Raw genomic sequence first — 20,930 nt, 5'->3', positions numbered from 1 at the left:
ACATCCTGAAGAGGTTTAGATCGTCATGTTATCCAGCCCTTAAACTGTTTAGCATTTTAATAACACCTCGCAAACTCAGGGCCTAATTACCTTTGTTACACATGCATCAAATAGAGTCCTCCTGTCACCACATATCTGAGCCACCTGAAGATGCTTTGTTACTGGTGGGTTTCCAACAGATTACAGGGAGATTGGTTAAGTAATTCAACCTAAATAAGGATGGTGGGAACATCCTCATACTACAGCACATCATTCTCTTTGCCTATATTACAGGAGGGGAGGATATATTGGTGTCATCAGAGTAATTGATTAGCACACATACTGTATGTGTCGTTTTATCACCTTGAATGGTGACAGAATAGAGAGCTTTGAAACTATTGAATTAAGTATTAAAATACCAGGTGAAAAATACTCCGTTAGTAAATCACTTTGAGAATTTAGGTATTTTATGAATTCTCACAGGGAAGATTTCGGTCAAACTGCACTTTTCTGTCTCTGTCATGCCTGTGGTCTGCATGGATAATGAGCTGAGAGAAGCAGTAGTAGCAGCACATCGTTTAGGGCTACAGCCAAGCTGTCCCTCACCTGAGAAACCCCCTAGTTGTACACGAGTGCACTATCCACAATAAAGATGAGCCTGACATCAACATACTGTTGACAAAGTAGACTTGGAACTAAATCAACATAACATAGATACTGTACATGTATGTAATTAAGCATGACGTTTCTGAGGATTGTTAATCTAGAAAAGATGCAGAACATATTAACTCTGAAAGGGGAGGGAGAGAAGAGAGGGGGATGACTGGGTGGATATAGAGGAGAGACAGTAGGAGGGATGGTGAGATGTATCCATCTATGAATTCAAATATTAATCTACCCAATAAGGAGATCAAAGTGTCTCTCACCCAAATGTACACACAGACATGCACGTATACACACCTACACACAAAAACACACACACGCTCATCACAGTGATCTAGTTACAATGACATTGAGAGAAGCCATTTCTTTCCTCTAGAGACAGCAACATTGATGAGGTCTCCAACAAGAAGTGACCAGTCTATCCTCAGGGGGATACTACTGACAACACAATGAAAATGGGTGTGGTTATATCCTGCCTGTTTGGCCCTGTCCGGGGGTATCGTCGGATGGGGTCACATTGTCTCCCGACCCCTCCTGTCTCAGCCTCCAGTATTTATGCTGCAGTAGAGTATGTGTCGCGGGGCTAGGGTCAGTCTGTGATATCTGGAGTATTTCTCCTGTCTTATCCGGCGTCCTGTGTGAATTTAAGTATGCTCTCTCTAATTCTCTCTCTCTCTTTCTCTCTTTCTTTCTTTCTTTCTTTCTTTCCTACTTTCTTTCTTTCTTTCTCTTGGAGGACCTGAGCCCTAGGACCATGCCTCAGAACTACCTGGCCTGATGACTCCTTGCTGTCCCCAGTCCATCTGGCCGTGCTGCTGCTCCAGTTTAAACTTTTCTGCCTGCGGCTATGGAACCCTGACCTGTTCACCATACGTGCTACTTGTCCCAGAACTTCTGTTTTCAACTCTCTAGAGACAGCAGGAGCAGTAGAGATACTCTGAATGATCGGCTATGAAAAGCTAACTGACATTTACTCCTGAGGTTCTGACCTGTTGCACCCTCGACAACCACTGTGATTATTATTATTTGACCCTGCTGGTCATTGTCACGACCTCCGCCGAAGTCGGCTCCTCTCCTTGTTCGGGCTGCGTTCAGCGATGGACATCACCGGCTTTCTAGCCATCACCGCTCCATTTTTCAGATATCCATTTGTTTTGTCTTGTCCCATACACACCTGGTTTTCTTTCCCTAATCATTCTACATGTATTTAGCCCTCTGTTTCCCATCATGTCTTTGTGTGTAATTGTTTGTTTGGTATTGTGGATTATTACTTATGTCATGTTCCGTGTCTTTGGCACGTTATTGTTTTTATGTGCTATGTATTTTGGAAAGGAATTAAAGTGTGCCTGTTCACTACACTCTGCTCTCCTGCACCTGACTTTGCCTCCCGTACACACCTTTGACAGTCATCTATGAACATTTGAACATCTTTGCTATGTTCTGTTACAATCTCCACCCGGCACAGCCAGAAGAGTACTGGCCTCCCCTCATAACCTGGTTTATCTCTAGGGTTCTTCCTAGGTTCTGGCCTTTCTAGGGAGTTTTTCCTAGCCATCGATCTTCTACACCTGCATTGCTTGCTGTTTGGGGGTTTAGGCTGGGTATCTGTACAGCACTTTGAGATATCAGCAGATGTAAGAAGGGCTTCATAAATACATTTGATTTGATTTATTATTACATTTGATTTGACAGACAGGCTCTATTACGGTCTGTCAGCTGCTGTTTTTGCTGGCCCTGTCTTTACCCTGCTCATAGGACATGATGGACAGTGTGTGTGTGTCCGTGTCTTCAGTAATGTGTGTGTGCATGCGTTCTTAGAAATGCATGCGTGGTTGCAAACACATAAATGTGTGTGTGTGCATGTGGTGTGTGTGCGCGTGTGCGTGTGCGTGTGTGTGTGCGTGTGTGTGTGTGTGCGTGTGGTGTGTGTTTGTGCGTGCATACCTGAAAACCTATCGTTAGTGGTCTGAGTGAAATGGATAAACTACTGTGATACATCCAGGTGCCTCCAGAGGTGTTAGCCTATCATGTTCTGTGAGCTTTTATCACTAATCACCTCTGCTGATGACACACAGAGTAATTATCAGGCTGACATGTAGCACTTAAAAGCTGACACTAACAGGTGCTGAGCCAGGGAGGCTTGCTGTCTCTAATGCTACATGTGGCGGCGATCTGCTTTTAATAGTGCAAACATAGAGGAGGTATGAATAGACGTGATGTCATGACTCTTGCCCATTGTGCTGCATGTATTCACCGAGTCGACTCTTGGACTACAACAACATTGTATTCTGATTGCCAACAGTAGTAGTCTGTTGAATGTGGCACTTGATAATCAACTGTATAATCATACTCATTGTGGAGTGATTGACCTGTGCTCGGTCACTCTCTCCTTGCAACATGATGCAGGCAAATTATGAGAAAATCAACTGCTGCAATAGGGTGAAGGCAGAGGTTGAATATGAGTACAGGCAGAGAGAGAGAGGTAGAGAGAAGGAAAGAGAGAGACAGACATACAGTGGTAGGATCTTAATTTGATCCAGCAGGAAAATACAGACATACAGGCAGACTAGGTCCATAGAAATAGGCCGTTCCAGTGTTCTGGGTGGATATGTGGATAGGTAACTAACTTGGTGATGTCACAATGCCCCTTTACCAGGGAAGGAGAACTAGTTGTTATAAGGGAACATTATGAGGTAACATGTTGCCACGGAAACACACTTATGTCATAATATCAGACCACATTGAAACGGTCAGACAAGCTCAGGTAGAGCGCATTAGCTACATTCGAACGATTTCTCAACCTATAACTGATTTGATTGATTACAACGGTACACTACCTTGTCGTGACATGGGTCAGAGACTAAGTGACCCTGTCCCTGAGGCATCCCATAGGGAGAAATCAAAGGAGACACAGGAACATAAAGATAAACCCAAGGAGAAGAGGATCCCTCAAGCCCTGACCTTTCTTCAGCTGTTTACACTGCTGAGCTGCGTCAAGGTGAAGAAAACACCCTTTGATCCCTCCCAGAGTGGTGATGGGACAAAGGGAACAACGATAAACGATACAAACAACAATAATGACTCTGAAACTGGTGAGTGTTAGGAGGTGTATATTGATTAGTGTTGCTACATAGTACAATTATCTGGGCTTCACTTGGAAAAAAACAGGTCATGTGTCTTAGAAACGTTTCACTTACAGGCTTGGACTACTCTGCAGGTGACGTGAAAAGGATCAAGGACAAGAGTAAAGGAAAGGTTGGAGGAGAGAAACATAGCATTGAATCTCAGGACCACAAATGCAGAACGACACAGGAAAAAGAAAAAGACATTAAACAAAGACCTAACTCGGTAAGACATCCAAACTTGCTTATTAATGAGGATTAACCAATGCATTTGACAACTGATAATGACCACATTAAGGAAAACACAGCATATTGTGTTGAAACTGATCCTTTGACATGGCTTGACAAATGTGACAATGTCACAATGCCCCTTCGGATGGGGTAGGCCCTAATAATTATTAGGAAAAGTCTAAACAGAATCCATGGAATGTCCCAACTCTGACCTTGGTTAAGGTAAGGGTTAAGATTAAGGTAGGGGTTAAGGTTAGGGTTTAGGGTAGGGACGTCCCAAGGATCACGGATAGCACTAACCCTAGTTATTATGGGGTAACATTTTGACATGGAAACACACTTAGGAAATAATATTTGTTGCCAATGAAGCTAGAGCTCATTGGCTACCCATATTCAACATTGATATCGTAGTTTTAAATGTCAGTAGATTTCTAACTGATGTACTGATTGCGACACTGAGGTCTTCCCTGAGGAGCAAGCAAAGGAGACCCAGAAGAAAGAGAAGAAGAAGAGCATCCATCCAGCTGTGGCGGCCCTGCAGCTGTTCACTCTCTTCTGCTGTGGTGGGAAAGTCAAGCTGAGGAAGACTCGTCCCTCTCAGAACAGACTGAGTAGAAAGGATCAGGACAAAGATAATGCATCTGATACTGGTGAGTGTTATGGGGTGTCTGCTGATTAGATATAGAATGAGATTGGCTTCACTTGGAAGAACGTGTCTTCAAAATCAAAATGTATAATCTACACAGGTTCAGACTTGTCTGGAGGTGATGTTACAACCAAAAGGGTCAAGGACAAGAGAAATGGAAAGGTGGGCAGGGAGAAAGACCGGATTGAAGTTCAGCTGTTGAAATCATCTCAGGACCACAAGGGAACTAATTCAGGACAAAGACCTAACTCTGTGAAACAACCAAACATGCTGTATCATATTTTATTGTGAGCAAAAGATCTTTCCCATAATGTGGTGTTATCATTGGGTGTTACAATTGTGTTGTGCAGGAAAATCAAAGGACACCCCGGCAAGTGAAGACCCCTGTGGAGGAAATGTACATAAGACCTGACTCTCCGACTCTACCACGTGCCCACGTAAGTTACTGAAACCTAAATTACTATACGGACAGACAGAGATTCAAACATGAGACAATTTCCCCTCTGACCTCAACCTAACCACCCTTCTCCTCCGGGTAGAGCTCCCTCTCTCAGTTTTCCCTGGCTCGGAACCTGGCCATCCTCCCTCTGGAGTGGCAGCTACCCGGAGTCCCTCTGCCCACCTCGTCTATGGCAACTAGGACAGAGAGAACGCCATCCTCTACCAACACTTCGACACATGCGCAGATGGAAACACAGACATCAGATATGAACACAGACACACAGACCACCACTTCTACCTCTCAGAGCCAGATCTCCATGGTCTCATCGGAGACCATGATAGATCTTCACACGTCAGACTCCATTACCCAGACCTCCACTCTTGACATGGCACTGACCCCTGAGAGCACTAAGGACATGATCACTACTGATGAGGATGTGAAGGATGACTCTGCTAAAGATTTGATCTCCACCCTAACAGACACCTCTATGGAGAAATCCATCAGTGAGACCAGCCTGAAAGACCTCATTGCTGAGTATGAAGATGACAATGAGCTGAAGGATATGGCTGCCTCCGCTACCCCTGCTACTGATAATGCCAATGAGGATGCAATGCTGCTGGAGATTGCAGCACTTTTTGACTGATTACATGTTGACAGTGGAGACCGAGCTGCCTCTGCATCTCTGAAGAGCCAATAGGCCTAATGAACATTTCAATGTAGCAAAAGCTATACTTTGATCAATTAATAAAACATTTTTTCTGCAGCAAATTTTCACTACGGTTGATATGTGACGCAGCATGTTTAGATTAGACCTATTTGTTTGAATTCACCAAAAGTAATAAATATTACTGCCAAGGGAACAATCAAACTACTACAGGTAGGGGAGAGTGAATATATCAGCATAGAGTTCATTTGGACAATAATGATCCATAAGCATATTGCATTCTGTAATGTATGAAATAACATTCACCCACAGCGAATACAAATCAGACGTGTTCTATTTTCTCCCTCTGTCCTTCCCTCCCACATCCTGATGAGGTTTAGATCGTCATGTTATCCAGCCCTTAAACTGTTTAGCATTTTAATAACACCTCGCAAACTCAGGGCCTAATTACCTTTGTTACACATGCATCAAATAGAGTCCTCCTGTCACCACATATCTGAGCCACCTGAAGATGCTTTGTTACTGGTGGGTTTCCAACAGATTACAGGGAGATTGGTTAAGTAAGTCAACCTAAATAAGGATGGTGGGAACATCCTTTTTTACTAGAGATATGTGATTTCCTTGACATATCAGGCGAACAGAGAAGAGATGTTCAAAACAAATCCCGCATATCATTAATGACTCACATTATGATGTTCCTTGAAAGAGAGGAAGTCGCAGAGTTAGAAAATGGCGGCATGTCGGAATTGTTGCTACTTAAAGACGAAATGACAGAGATGATTAGTGGCATAGATAACAAAACAGGGCAAACTGACTATGATATTGAACCAGCCGGAACACATCACAGAATAGAGGAACTGAGAACTATAACTCCACAACACAAGCCAGTGATTCTCTGCGTCAGCCCCAACCCCATGCCAATCTTCAGGGGAGCGTGCCGCTCTCACCAAATGCACAGCCCAGCTCATACTTGCGTAAAGAGTTTAAAATTTCTGGTCAGATAGGTGAACCGGGCCAGAAAGAAAAACAGATTTTTTCCAGCCTTGCCCATCAGATCGAAAATGGACTTAACAGAGGCTATCCTGAGGTAGAAATAGTAGACGCAGTAGTCAGGGCTATTTCTCCAGGCTCACAGCTACGCAGCTACTTGGAAGGTAAACCCCAGCTAACTCTTCCCACACTTAGATGTATCCTGCGTTCCCACTTCCAAGAGAAGAGTGCAACAGAGCTTTACAAACAGCTAGCTTCAGAAGCACAGCATAGCAAGGAGACCCCTCAAAGCTTCCTGATGCGCGTTTTAGATTTGAGGCAAAAAGTACTGTTTGCATCCCAGGAGTCAGAATCAGGGCTTAAGTATGACCCTGCTCTAGTCCAGAGCATGTGTTTACACACAGTCCTTACGGGTCTCCAGAGTGACAGTATCAGGATAGACATGCAGCCTCTCCTGCTAGAGAGCGAAACATCAGATGAGGTTTTGTTAGAGAAGCTTAACATTGCTTGTGCTAATGAGATAGAAAGACGAAACAAAAAGCGGTTTAATGCCCCACAGCCTGCTACAACTGTAAGTGTAGTCCAGTTAGAAGATACACCATCTGCAAAGTGTCCTGTGAAGGAAGCCAAAGCTAAGATACCCGCAGAACTGTTAACAGAGTTAGCTGAACTTAAGACAGGTGTAGCTTCTCTACAAGGTCTCAGTGCAGAGATTGCTCACATTAAGAAGACATTACAGCAGCCTATGTTTCAGTCACCGCCTTGTGCCTATGCCCCACCCCCAGTTAGGAGGCCAGATAGGGACCCCCAGGCACCTATTTCCCAGCAGCAGTATTGCAGCAACTACAGTCGGTCTCAAGCACCTGACCCTGCGCAGCATCAATATGCACCTAACCGGTATACCAACCACTCTGCTCAAGCTCCAAGGAGGTGTTTTGTCTGCCAGCAGGCCAGAACAGATGCACGATGCACACACTGCTTCCGATGTGGGAGTGGAGAACATTTTCAAGCTGGATGTAAAATCCGGGGAGCCAGACCATCAAGGGAGGCCCCTTTAAACGGAAATGGGTTACCGCTGAGGGACGAGTGTTAACCGTAGGTACCAAAACGTCCCAGAAATGTGTAAATTGTGCCAGAGAAGAGTCATTTGAGAACCTGAAACAATGTTCATCATGTAAAGAGACACTGTACTGTTCCAAAGTATGTCAAAACCAACATTGGAATAAACATAAGGAAAAATACACTCACCTGAAAATTGACTCTACCAGTGAAAGGTTTTCCTACACAGAGGAAAATGCCCACTCCTTACTATCCCTAGCTCAAGGTTGCCACCCCCAGTGAATCACCTCGCTAGTCGGCAGACAGTGCCTTATTGAGTGTCACCTGAATCGCCACCACCTCCAAGCTCTATGGGACACAGGATCTCGGGTATCGGTCATTGATGAACGATGGAAAGAGGAATCTCTCCCAAACGCAAGGCTGAGAGATGTTTCAGAAATCCTGGACTCACCTGATGATCTAAGGTTGACTGCAGCAAATGGGACTGAAATGCCATACCTGGGATGGATTGAAACAACTTTTCGGCTAGCCTCTGAAACTGACCAAACAAAGGAACTGATCATCCCAGTGCTGGTACTGAAAGGCTGTCACCTATCTCATCCCATCATAGGTTTCAATGTTATCGAGCACATCCTGACAATGACCGAAAAGACTACACGATACAGTACAGTAAAAATAGCTTTCCCAAGCCTGAAAAGAAACAAGGTGAGAGCTTTTATACAGGCTGTTAGCGCAGAACAGACAGATGAATACGCAGTGAAAACCAAGAAAGAGAAGGTTGCTGTACCAAAACACAGTAGCATTCAGATTGAGTGCCGTGTAGCTTCCCAGCCTTTCAAAGATGACATGACAATGCTTTTCCAGCCAGACCTGAACCCGCAGTGGCCAGACGACCTTGAGTTCTTTGACACACTAGTCAGTCAGGAAAGGTGTTTTTCCAGTTATCCTGCTTGATGTCTCTAACCCCACTGACCACGACATTGCCCTGCTAGGACGCACAATAATCGGTACAGTACAAACCATTATGACTGTGTTACCTGCCCAAGTCTTTGAAAAAACTGTCATCCCAGCCACAGTGAATCACACCAGCGTTCGAACCCCATGTACTGCTACTGAACAGTGGGATCCACCAGTAGGTTTAACTCACCTAACCGAAGAGCAGAGAGAGGATGTTAGGCAAATGCTTAGAGAAGAGTGTCACTCCTTCTCCAGGTCAGACAATGACATTGGCTGCATTGAACGATTGAAAATGACTATTTCTCTAAAGGACTCTGAACCAGTAAAGCGCACATACATGTCAGTGCCCAGGCCACTGTATCAGGAGATGAAGGGTTACCTTTATGACCTCATAGTCCAGGGCTGGGTTAGGAAGTCAAACTCTTCATATTCTTCACCTGTCGTGTGCATTCGTAAAAAGGACGGGACCCTCCGGTTGTGTATAGATTACAGAGACCTGAACAGAAAGACACATCCCAACCGCCAGCCCATCCCTCGGGTCCAAGACATCATGGACAGTTTAGGTGGTAATTCCTGGTTCTCCCTCTTAGATCAGGGAAAAGCGTATCACCAGGGGTTCATCTCTGAAGAAAGCAGACCACTGACAGCATTTGTGACACCGTGGGGACTCTATGAGTGGATACGTATGCCATTCGGCCTCATGAACGCTCCTGCAGCTTTTCAGCAGTGTATGGAGGAGTGTTTGGAAGGGCTCCGGGATAACATCTGCATTCCTTATCTGGACGACACGCTAGTTTTCAGTAAAACATTCGACAGCCATGTGAATGATGTGCAAAAAGTTTTGCAGCGTCTCAGAGAGTATGGCATTAAACTCAAACCAAGTAAGTGTGATCTCTTTAAACCCCAGGTCCGTTATTTGGGCAGAATAGTGTCTGCAGAGGGCAGCCGAGTTGACCCAGCCGATTTTGAAGCAGTAAGAGCATTGAAAGAAATCAGACCAGAGACTGTAGGCCAGCTCAGAAAAATGCTTGGTTTACTCACTTACTACAGACAGTACATCAAATACTTTTCTAGGAGTGCCAGCTGCCTGTATGACCTCCTGAAAGCAGATTCAGAGAAAATACCTGACCACCCACGGAAAACAAAAACAAAGAAAGTAAGTCATGTGGTGCCCTCAAACAAGCCAATCCTGTGGACTGACCAGCATCAACAGGCACTGGAACAGCTGATTGAGTGTTTGCTTCACCCACCAGTTTTAGGTTTCCCTGATTTCACTCAGCCATTTGTTGTACACACTGATGCGTCACACCAAGGCTTGGGAGCAGTTCTTTATCAAAAGTAAGAGGGGAAGCTTAGGGTCATGTCTTATGGCTCTCGAACCTTAACAGCAGCGGAGAAGAACTATCACTACCACTCGAGCAAGCTAGAATTTCTAGCTCTAAAATGGGCAATCACTGATAAGTTCCATGATTATTTGTACTATGCTCCGACCTTCACTGTATACAGCGATAACAACCCACTTCCAGGTGGGTTGCAGACTTGGCTGATTTCCACTTTACAATAAAGTACAGGCCAGGCAGAGAGAACGGTGATGCAGATGCTTTGTCAAGGATGCCACTGGATGTAGAGTCACTGATGAGAGAATGTTCTGAGGAGCTTCCACCAGACACCATTGCCGCCGCGATACAAGCAGTTGAGGTACAGAAAGAGGCTGTTGTACCTTGGTCATTTTCAGCTGCATCGATGTCAGTATTAGCTGAAGGTGAGACAACCACTGCAACAACCATCTCGATCCCAAAAGATGGGATAAGAGAAGCACAAGAATCTGATCCGGTCATCCGTCCTGTGCTCAATTTCAAACTGTCTGGTTCCAAACCGCCAGTTAAAGAGCAAAAGAAATTCAGTCCAAAGACAAAATGCCTATTCAGGAGAATGGGACAAATTGACAGTAGACAGTGATGGCATTCTGTACAGAATCACTACAGCCCGCAAGCAGTTAGTTCTACCAGAGCAGTACAAAGGTAAAGTGATGGAAGAGTTGAACAATAACATGGGACACCAAGGTACTGACCGCACTGTATCACTAGTACGTGACCGCTTCTTCTGGCCATATATGCAATCTGACATCGAGCACTATGTGACTAAAACTTGTAGCTGTGTCAAGCAGAAAAAGCCAGCCCATGCAACAAGAGCTCCTCTGGCAAACATTGTGACAACACAGCCATTTGAAGTGGTATGTATAGACTTCCTTCATCTCGACAGATGCAAAGGGGGATATGAGTACATCCTCGTGGTTGTTGATCATTTTACACGTTTCACTCAAGCCTACGCCACCACATCAAAGTCAGGTAAAACTGCTGCAAATCTCATCTTCAATGACTTTGCCCTGAAGTTTGGGTTCCCGTCCCGCATCCACCATGACCAAGGGGGAGAATTTGAAAATCAGTTGTTCCATCAGTTAAAGAAACTCAGTGGCATGGCGGGGTCCAGGACAACACCCTATCACCCGATGGGAAACGGTCAAGCGGAACGCATGAACAGAACATTGTTGCAAATGTTAAAGACACTAACTGAGCCACAAAAGTCAAATTGGAAGGAGTCTCTGAACAAACTGGTTTATGCCTATAACTGCACCCGTTGCGAAGTGACTGGCTATTCACCATTTTATCTTCTGTTTGGGAGATCACCCAGGCTTCCAGTTGATATGCTCTTTGGATTGTGCACAGAGGCAGGTTCCAGTAACCAGCGAGAATACGTGGAGAACAGGAAACGAGGGATGGAAGAAGCATACGCCATTGCAAATGAAAATGCTCAGAAAGCCGCTGAAAGAAGTAAGAAGTACTATGACACTAAAGTTAGGAGTTCAGTGCTACAGCCTGGCGAGCGAGTTCTGATTAAAAACCTGACACCAAGAGGAGGACCAGGAAAACTCCGTAACTATTGGGAAGATACAATTCACACAGTGGTGAGACAAATGGGTTCAGACCTGCCGATTTATGAATTTAGACCAGAAAAGGGTAGGGGACGCTCCAGGGTCCTGCACAGAAATCTGCTCATGTCCTGTGACCACTTACCTTTTGAGACACAACCAGAAATGACCAAAGTGGACAAAAGTCAGAAAACGAGGAGAAACCAGCCTGCATCACAGACTCTAGATTCTGATGAAGACAGTGGGGATGAATATGACCTTCATCATGAGCCGCTACAGGTTCCCACATCTCCTACAGTACCTGAGGAGAGGAATGCTGAACCAGCGAGAGTGGGAACACAGGCCCCCAACAGTGAAACAGACAGTTGCAGTGCCAGTCCCTGATACGCTACCAGCACAGCCTCTTGTTGAAAAGCGGCTGGAGGAGACAACAACAGTTAAAGAAAATTTGCCTGATGATCATCCACCAAGTGCCTTTCCTTCATATACTGATGCTGCTGAACCTGAGGAACCAGCCTACCAGCTGCCACAAAGAGAGAGACACCCTCCAAGACGTATCACCTATGATCAGCTTGGTATCCCTTCCTGCTACAGTATACAGCCACAGCCACAGTTGTTCCCTGTCTACTCTGCACCAGGACTGGTTCCATGGCTGCCATCACTACAGCAATGTTACTTTCAGCCACCTTACATGTATGGGCTTCAGCAAACATGAGGCTACAGAGTTGACATGTTTGACCATGGACTACTGTCTGATTTCACAGACTGTCAAAAGAGACAATTTGCAGACTATGCATATAGATCATTAAAATTGATGGACTGTTGATCAATAGTATGAGAAAAGACTGCTTATGTTATATAGCTGGTCAACAGATATGGACTGTGAATATAACTTGTTAGCTATATTTGAACTGTGACCCTTGACCTCTGCTCAAGTACTACCTTACAGAAGAGGATTTTCTAGGTCCAGTGCATACGGACTGTTGAAGAAGACAATGTTGGTAATGTTGGGACAACATTTATTTTGTCGGCGAGAGTGTGACAGGTTAAAGGAAATATTCATAGCCTGTTATACATTAAAAAGTATTAGTAAGTTCATAGGATGTGGATCTTAAAACATCTAAGGTTAAAAAGATGCATTCAGTATTAGTTGATAGAGATTGATAACATTCATATAATTGTGTTAAAGTTAAAATCTGTCAAAGGGTACGAATTGTGAGTAATGTGTAAACGTTATATTGATTATTTTATTTTGTGGTGCCTAAAAGTGTTAATCTGTGATCTACGAAATGCTCTTAATCTATGAGCCGGAGATCGATTGCTCTGGTCTCCACCCATATTCCTGGGGAAAATCGCAGTCTTTTCTCATTACACTAAACTTTGAATTGAGAATACAACACCGTATCACTCTCGTGATTATTTCTCCCCTGATTTCAGGGGCGTAACATGTGTGTGTGCATGTGGTGTGTGTTTGTGCGTGCATACCTGCAAACCTATCGTTAGTGGTCTGAGTGAAATGGATAAACTACTGTGATACATCCAGGTGCCTCCAGAGGTGTTAGCCTATCATGTTATGTTAGCTTTTATCACTAATCTCCTCTGCTGATGACACACAGAGTAATTATCAGGCTGACATGTAGCACTTAAAAGCTGACACTAACAGGTGCTGAGCCAGGGAGGCTTGCTGTCTCTAATGCTACATGTGGCGGCGATCTGCTTTTAATAGTGCAAACATAGAGGAGGTATGAATAGACGTGTTGCCATGACTCTTGCCCATTGTGCTGCATGTATTCACTGAGTCGACTCTTGGACTACAACAACATTGTATTCTGATTGCCAACAGTAGTAGTCTGTTGAATGTGGCACTTGATAATCAACTGTATAATCATACTCATTGTGGAGTGATTGACCTGTGCTCAGCCACTCTCTCCTTGCAACATGATGCAGGCAAATTATGAGAAAATCAACTGCTGCAATAGGGTGAAGGCAGAGGTTGAATATGAGTACAGGCAGAGAGAGAGAGGTAGAGAGAAGGAAAGAGAGAGACAGACATACAGTGGTAGGATCTTAATTTGATCCAGCAGGAAAATACAGACATACAGACTTTCTCCATAGAAATTGGCTGTTCCAGTGTTCTGGGTGGATATGTGGCTAGGTAACTAACTTGGTGATGTCACAATGCCCCTTTACCAGGGAAGGAGAACTAGTTGTTATACGGGAACATTATGAGGTAACATGTTGCCACGGAAACACACTTATGTCATAATCTCAGACCACATTAAAACGGTCAGACAAGCTCAGGTAGAGCGCATTAGCTACATTCAAACGATCTCCCAACCTATAATTGATTTGATTGATTACAACAGTACACTACCTTGTCGTGACATGGGTCAGAGACTAAGTGACCCTGTCCCTGAAGTATCCCATAGGGAGAAACCAAAGGAGACACAGGAACATAAAGATAAACCCAAGGAGAAGAGGATCCCTCAAGCCCTGACCTTTCTTCAGCTGTTTACACTGCTGAGCTGCGTCAAGGTGAAGAAAACACCCTTTGATCCCTCCCAGAGTGGTGATGGGAGAAAGGGAACAACGATAAACGATACAAACAACAATAATGACTCTGATACTGGTGAGTGTTAGGAGGTGTATATTGATTAGTGCTGCTACATAGTACAATTATCTAGGCTTCACTTGGAAAAAAACAGGTCATGTGTCTTAGAAACGTTTCACTTACAGGCTTGGACTACTCTGCAGGTGACGTGAAAAGGATCAAGGACAAGAGTAAAGGAAAGGTTGGAGGAGAGAAACATAGCATTGAATCTCAGGACCACAAATGCAGAACGACACAGGAAAAAGAAAAAGACATTAAACAAAGACCTAACTCGGTAAGACATCCAAACTTGCTTATTAATGAGGATTAACCAATGCATTTGACAACTGATAATGACCACAATAAGGAAAAGACAACATATTGTGTTGAATCTGATCCTTTGACATGGCTTGACAAATGTGACAATGTCACAATGCCCCTTCGGATGTGGTATGCCCTAATAGTTATTAGGAAAAGTCTAAACAGAATCCATGGAATGTCCCAACTCTGACCGTGGTTAAGGTAAGGGTTAAGATTAAGGTAGGGGTTAAGGTTAGGGTTTAGGGTAGGGACGTCCCAAGGATCACGGATAGCACTAACCCTAGTTATTATGGGGTAACATTTTGACATGGAAACACACTTAGGAAATAATATTTGTTGCCAATGAAGCTAGAGCTCATTGGCTACCTATATTCAACATTGATATCGTAGTTTGAAATGTCAGTAGATTTCTAACTGATGTACTGATTGAGACACTGAGGTCTTTCCTTAGGAGCAAGCAAAGGAGACCCAGCAGAAAGAGAAGAAGAAGAGCATCCATCCAGCTGTGGCGGCCCTGCAGCTGTTCACTCTCTTCTGCTGTGGTGGGAAAGTCAAGCTGAGGAAGACTCGTCCCTCTCAGAACAGACAGAGTAGAAAGGACCAGGACAAAGATAATGCATCTGATACTGGTGAGTGTTATGGGGTGTCTGCTGATTAGATATAGAATGAGATTGGCTTCACTTGGAAGAATGTGTCTTCAAAATCAAAATGTCTAATCTACACAGGTTCAGACTTGTCTGGAGGTGATGTTACAACCAAAAGGGTCAAGGACAAGAGTAATGGAAAGGTGGGCAGGGAGAAAGACCGGATTGAAGTTCAGCTGTTGAAATCTTCTCAGGACCACAAGGGAACTAATTCAGGACAAAGACCTAACTCTGTGAAACAACCAAACATGCTGTATCATATTTTATTGTGAGCAAAAGATCTTTCCCATAATGCTGTGTTATCATTGGGTGTTACAATTGTGTTGTGCAGGAAAATCAAAGGACACCCCGGCAAGTGAAGACCCCTGTGGAGGAAATGTACATAAGACCTGACTCTCCGACTCTACCACGTGCCCACGTAAGTTACTGAAACCTAAATTACTATACGGACAGACAGAGATTAAAGCATCTAGACAATTTCCCCTCTGACCTCAACCTAACCACCCTTTTCCTCCGGGTAGAGCTCCCTCTCTCAATTTTCCCTGGCTCGGAACCTGGCCATCCTCCCGCTGGAGTGGCAGCTACCCGGAGTCCCTCTGCCCACCTCGTCTATGGCAACTAGGACAGAGAGAACCCCATCCTCTACCAACACTTCGACACATGCGCAGATGGAAACACAGAGATCAGATATGAACACAAACACAGACCACTTCTACCTCTCAGAGCCAGATCTCCATGGTCTCATCGGAGACCATGATAGATCTTCACACGTCAGACTCCATTACCCAGACCTCCACTCTTGACATGGCACTGACCCCTGAGAGCACTAAGGACATGATCACTACTGATGAGGATGTGAAGGATGACTCTGCTAAAGATTTGATCTCCACCCTAACAGACACCTCTATGGAGAAATCCATCAGTGAGACCAGCCTGAAAGACCTCATTGCTGAGTATGAAGATGACAATGAGCTGAAGGATATGGCTGCCTCCGCTACCCCTGCTACTGATAATGCCAATGAGGATGCAATGCTGCTGGAGATTGCAGCACTTTTTGACTGATTACATGTTGACAGTGGAGACCGAGCTGCCTCTGCATCTCTGAAGAGCCAATAGGCCTAATGAACATTTCAATGTAGCAAAAGCTATACTTTGATCAATTAATAAAACATTTTTTCTGCAGCAAATTTTCACTACGGTTGATATGTGACGCAGCATGTTTAGATTAGACCTATTTGTTTGAATTCACCAAAAGTAATAAATATTACTGCCAAGGGAACAATCAAACTACTACAGGTAGGGGAGAGTGAATATATCAGCATAGAGTTCATTTGGACAATAATGATCCATAAGCATATTGCATTCTGTAATGTATGAAATAACATTCACCCACAGCGAATACAAATCAGACGTGTTCTATTTTCTCCCTCTGTCCTTCCCTCCCACATCCTGATGAGGTTTAGATCGTCATGTTATCCAGCCCTTAAACTGTTTAGCATTTTAATAACACCTCGCAAACTCAGGGCCTAATTACCTTTGTTACACATGCATCAAATAGAGTCCTCCTGTCACCACATATCTGAGCCACCTGAAGATGCTTTGTTACTGGTGGGTTTCCAACAGATTACAGGGAGATTGGTTAAGTAAGTCAACCTAAATAAGGATGGTGGGAACATCCTTTTTTACTAGAGATATGTGATTTCCTTGACATATCAGGCGAACAGAGAAGAGATGTTCAAAACAAATCCCGCATATCATTAATGACTCACATTATGATGTTCCTTGAAAGAGAGGAAGTCGCAGAGTTAGAAGATGGCGGCATGTCGGAATTGTTGCTACTTAAAGACGAAATGACAGAGATGATTAGTGGCATAGATAACAAAACAGGGCAAACTGACTATGATATTGAACCAGCCGGAACACATCACAGAATAGAGGAACTGAGAACTATAACTCCACAACACAAGCCAGTGATTCTCTGCGTCAGCCCCAACCCCATGCCAATCTTCAGGGGAGCGTGCCGCTCTCACCAAATGCACAGCCCAGCTCATACTTGCGTAAAGAGTTTAAAATTTCTGGTCAGATAGGTGAACCGGGCCAGAAAGAAAAACAGATTTTTTCCAGCCTTGCCCATCAGATCGAAAATGGACTTAACAGAGGCTATCCTGAGGTAGAAATAGTAGACGCAGTAGTCAGGGCTATTTCTCCAGGCTCACAGCTACGCAGCTACTTGGAAGGTAAACCCCAGCTAACTCTTCCCACACTTAGATGTATCCTGCGTTCCCACTTCCAAGAGAAGAGTGCAACAGAGCTTTACAAACAGCTAGCTTCAGAAGCACAGCATAGCAAGGAGACCCCTCAAAGCTTCCTGATGCGCGTTTTAGATTTGAGGCAAAAAGTACTGTTTGCATCCCAGGAGTCAGAATCAGGGCTTAAGTATGACCCTGCTCTAGTCCAGAGCATGTGTTTACACACAGTCCTTACGGGTCTCCAGAGTGACAGTATCAGGATAGACATGCAGCCTCTCCTGCTAGAGAGCGAAACATCAGATGAGGTTTTGTTAGAGAAGCTTAACATTGCTTGTGCTAATGAGATAGAAAGACGAAACAAAAAGCGGTTTAATGCCCCACAGCCTGCTACAACTGTAAGTGTAGTCCAGTTAGAAGATACACCATCTGCAAAGTGTCCTGTGAAGGAAGCCAAAGCTAAGATACCCGCAGAACTGTTAACAGAGTTAGCTGAACTTAAGACAGGTGTAGCTTCTCTACAAGGTCTCAGTGCAGAGATTGCTCACATTAAGGAGACATTACAGCAGCCTATGTTTCAGTCACCGCCTTGTGCCTATGCCCCACCCCCAGTTAGGAGGCCAGATAGGGACCCCAGGCACCTATTTCCCAGCAGCAGTATTGCAGCAACTACAGTCGGTCTCAAGCACCTGACCCTGCGCAGCATCAATATGCACCTAACCGGTATACCAACCACTCTGCTCAGCTCCAAGGAGGTGTTTTGTCTGCCAGCAGGCCAGAACAGATGCACGCTGCACACACTGCTTCCGATGTGGGAGTGGAGAACATTTTCAAGATGGATGTAAATTCCGGGGAGCCAGGCCATCAAGGGAGGCCCCTTTAAACGGAAATGGGTTACCGCTGAGGGACGAGTGTTAACCGTAGGTAGGTACCAAAACGTCCAAAACCTCCTTCTCCAGGTCAGACAATGACATTGGCTGCATTGAACGATTGAAAATGACTATTTCTCTAAAGGACTCTGAACCAGTAAAGCGCACATACATGTCAGTGCCCAGGCCACTGTATCAGGAGATGAAGGGTTACCTTTATGACCTCATAGTCCAGGGCTGGGTTAGGAAGTCAAACTCTTCATATTCTTCACCTGTCGTGTGCGTTCGTAAGAAGGACGGGACCCTCCGGTTGTGTATAGATTACAGAGACCTGAACAGAAAGACACATCCCAACCGCCAGCCCATCCCTCGGGTCCAAGACATCATGGACAGTTTAGGTGGTAATTCCTGGTTCTCCCTCTTAGATCAGGGAAAAGCGTATCACCAGGGGTTCATCTCTGAAGAAAGCAGACCACTGACAGCATTTGTGACACCGTGGGGACTCTATGAGTGGATACGTATGCCATTCGGCCTTATGAACGCTCCTGCAGCTTTTCAGCGGTGTATGGAGGAGTGTTTGGAAGGGCTCCGGGATAACATCTGCATTCCTTATCTGGACGACACGCTAGTTTTCAGTAAAACATTCGACAGCCATGTGAATGATGTGCGAAAAGTTTTGCAGCGTCTCAGAGAGTATGGCATTAAACTCAAACCAAGTAAGTGTGATCTCTTTAAACCCCAGGTCCGTTATTTGGGCAGAATAGTGTCTGCAGAGGGCAGCCGAGTTGACCCAGCCGATTTTGAAGCAGTAAGAGCATTGAAAGAAATCAGACCAGAGACTGTAGGCCAGCTCAGAAAAATGCTTGGTTTACTCACTTACTACAGACAGTACATCAAATACTTTTCTAGGAGTGCCAGCTGCCTGTATGACCTCCTGAAAGCAGATTCAGAGAAAATACCTGACCACCCACGGAAAACAAAAACAAAGAAAGTAAGTCATGTGGTGCCCTCAAACAAGCCAATCCTGTGGACTGACCAGCATCAACAGGCACTGGAACAGCTGATTGAGTGTTTGCTTCACCCACCAGTTTTAGGTTTCCCTGATTTCACTCAGCCATTTGTTGTACACACTGATGCGTCACACCAAGGCTTGGGAGCAGTTCTTTATCAAAAGTAAGAGGGGAAGCTTAGGGTCATGTCTTATGGCTCTCGAACCTTAACAGCAGCGGAGAAGAACTATCACTACCACTCGAGCAAGCTAGAATTTCTAGCTCTAAAATGGGCAATCACTGATAAGTTCCATGATTATTTGTACTATGCTCCGACCTTCACTGTATACAGCGATAACAACCCACTTCCAGGTGGGTTGCAGACTTGGCTGATTTCCACTTTACAATAAAGTACAGGCCAGGCAGAGAGAACGGTGATGCAGATGCTTTGTCAAGGATGCCACTGGATGTAGAGTCACTGATGAGAGAATGTTCTGAGGAGCTTCCACCAGACACCATTGCCGCCGCGATACAAGCAGTTGAGGTACAGAAAGAGGCTGTTGTACCTTGGTCATTTTCAGCTGCATCGATGTCAGTATTAGCTGAAGGTGAGACAACCACTGCAACAACCATCTCGATCCCAAAAGATGGGATAAGAGAAGCACAAGAATCTGATCCGGTCATCCGTCCTGTGCTCAATTTCAAACTGTCTGGTTCCAAACCGCCAGTTAAAGAGCAAAAGAAATTCAGTCCAAAGACAACATGCCTATTCAGAGAATGGGACAAATTGACAGTAGACAGTGATGGCATTCTGTACAGAATCACTACAGCCCGCAAGCAGTTAGTTCTACCAGAGCAGTACAAAGGTAAAGTGATGGAAGAGTTGAACAATAACATGGGACACCAAGGTACTGACCGCACTGTATCACTAGTACGTGACCGCTTCTTCTGGCCATATATGCAATCTGACATCGAGCACTATGTGACTAAAACTTGTAGCTGTGTCAAGCAGAAAAAGCCAGCCCATGCAACAAGAGCTCCTCTGACAAACATTGTGACAACACAGCCATTTGAAGTGGTATGTATAGACTTCCTTCATCTCGACAGATGCAAAGGGGGATATGAGTACATCCTCGTGGTTGTTGATCATTTTACACGTTTCACTCAAGCCTACACCACCACATCAAAGTCAGGTAAAACTGCTGCAAATCTCATCTTCAATGACTTTGCCCTGAAGTTTGGGTTCCCGTCCCGCATCCACCATGACCAAGGGGGAGAATTTGAAAATCAGTTGTTCCATCAGTTAAAGAAACTCAGTGGCATGGCGGGGTCCAGGACAACACCCTATCACCCGATGGGAAACGGTCAAGCGGAACGCATGAACAGAACATTGTTGCAAATGTTAAAGACACTAACTGAGCCACAAAAGTCAAATTGGAAGGAGTCTCTGAACAAACTGGTTTATGCCTATAACTGCACCCGTTGCGAAGTGACTGGCTATTCACCATTTTATCTTCTGTTTGGGAGATCACCCAGGCTTCCAGTTGATATGCTCTTTGGATTGTGCACAGAGGCAGGTTCCAGTAACC

At 44.7% G+C, this 20,930-nt stretch overlaps 2 protein-coding genes and 1 long non-coding RNA gene across 3 annotated transcripts; all 3 read left to right on the top strand.

Annotated features, from left to right (window-relative positions):
• The first annotated feature begins 3,393 nt into the window (after nt 1-3,393).
• LOC149971425 (uncharacterized) lies at nt 3,394-3,966 on the top strand. Its single transcript, XR_016492285.1, has 2 exons — nt 3,394-3,734; nt 3,842-3,966. It is a non-coding gene; the product is annotated as an uncharacterized LOC149971425 (long non-coding RNA).
• A 495-nt stretch (nt 3,967-4,461) lies between these two features.
• Nucleotides 4,462-5,846, top strand: LOC118944534 (uncharacterized). Its single transcript, XM_036964389.2, has 4 exons — nt 4,462-4,645; nt 4,742-4,803; nt 4,992-5,078; nt 5,181-5,846. The coding sequence occupies exons 3-4, from the start codon at nt 5,037-5,039 to the stop codon at nt 5,724-5,726; spliced, it is 588 nt and encodes a 195-aa protein (XP_036820284.2). The 5' UTR covers nt 4,462-4,645; nt 4,742-4,803; nt 4,992-5,036; the 3' UTR covers nt 5,727-5,846.
• Nucleotides 5,847-13,996: 8,150 nt separating this feature from the next.
• Nucleotides 13,997-16,424, top strand: LOC149971424 (uncharacterized). Its single transcript, XM_090222439.1, has 5 exons — nt 13,997-14,567; nt 15,045-15,222; nt 15,319-15,380; nt 15,569-15,655; nt 15,759-16,424. Exons 1-5 carry the CDS (start codon nt 14,391-14,393, stop codon nt 16,038-16,040), a joined length of 786 nt encoding a protein of 261 aa, XP_090078565.1. The 5' UTR covers nt 13,997-14,390; the 3' UTR covers nt 16,041-16,424.
• The last annotated feature ends 4,506 nt before the right edge of the window (nt 16,425-20,930 follow it).

Source organism: Oncorhynchus mykiss, chromosome 26 (genome assembly GCF_057628025.1).
Source record: "Oncorhynchus mykiss isolate SJ-2025 chromosome 26, ASM5762802v1, whole genome shotgun sequence".
Lineage (NCBI taxonomy): Eukaryota > Metazoa > Chordata > Actinopteri > Salmoniformes > Salmonidae > Oncorhynchus > Oncorhynchus mykiss.
The sequence above is the reverse complement of the archived record's forward strand: the minus strand, read 5'-3'. Positions and strand labels throughout refer to the sequence as shown.

Excerpts from the sequence above, each read along its gene's own strand:
- LOC118944534 (XM_036964389.2), top strand. The coding sequence starts at position 5,037 with ATGTACATAAGACCTGACTCTCCGACTCTACCACGTGCCCAC. Across the intron at positions 5,079-5,180 it reads CGACTCTACCACGTGCCCAC|AGCTCCCTCTCTCAGTTTTC; the intron begins GTAAGTTACTGA and ends TCCTCCGGGTAG.
- LOC149971424 (XM_090222439.1), top strand. The coding sequence starts at position 14,391 with ATGTGTCTTAGAAACGTTTCACTTACAGGCTTGGACTACTCTGCAGGT. Across the intron at positions 14,568-15,044 it reads TTAAACAAAGACCTAACTCG|GAGCAAGCAAAGGAGACCCA; the intron begins GTAAGACATCCA and ends GTCTTTCCTTAG. Across the intron at positions 15,223-15,318 it reads AGATAATGCATCTGATACTG|GTTCAGACTTGTCTGGAGGT; the intron begins GTGAGTGTTATG and ends TAATCTACACAG.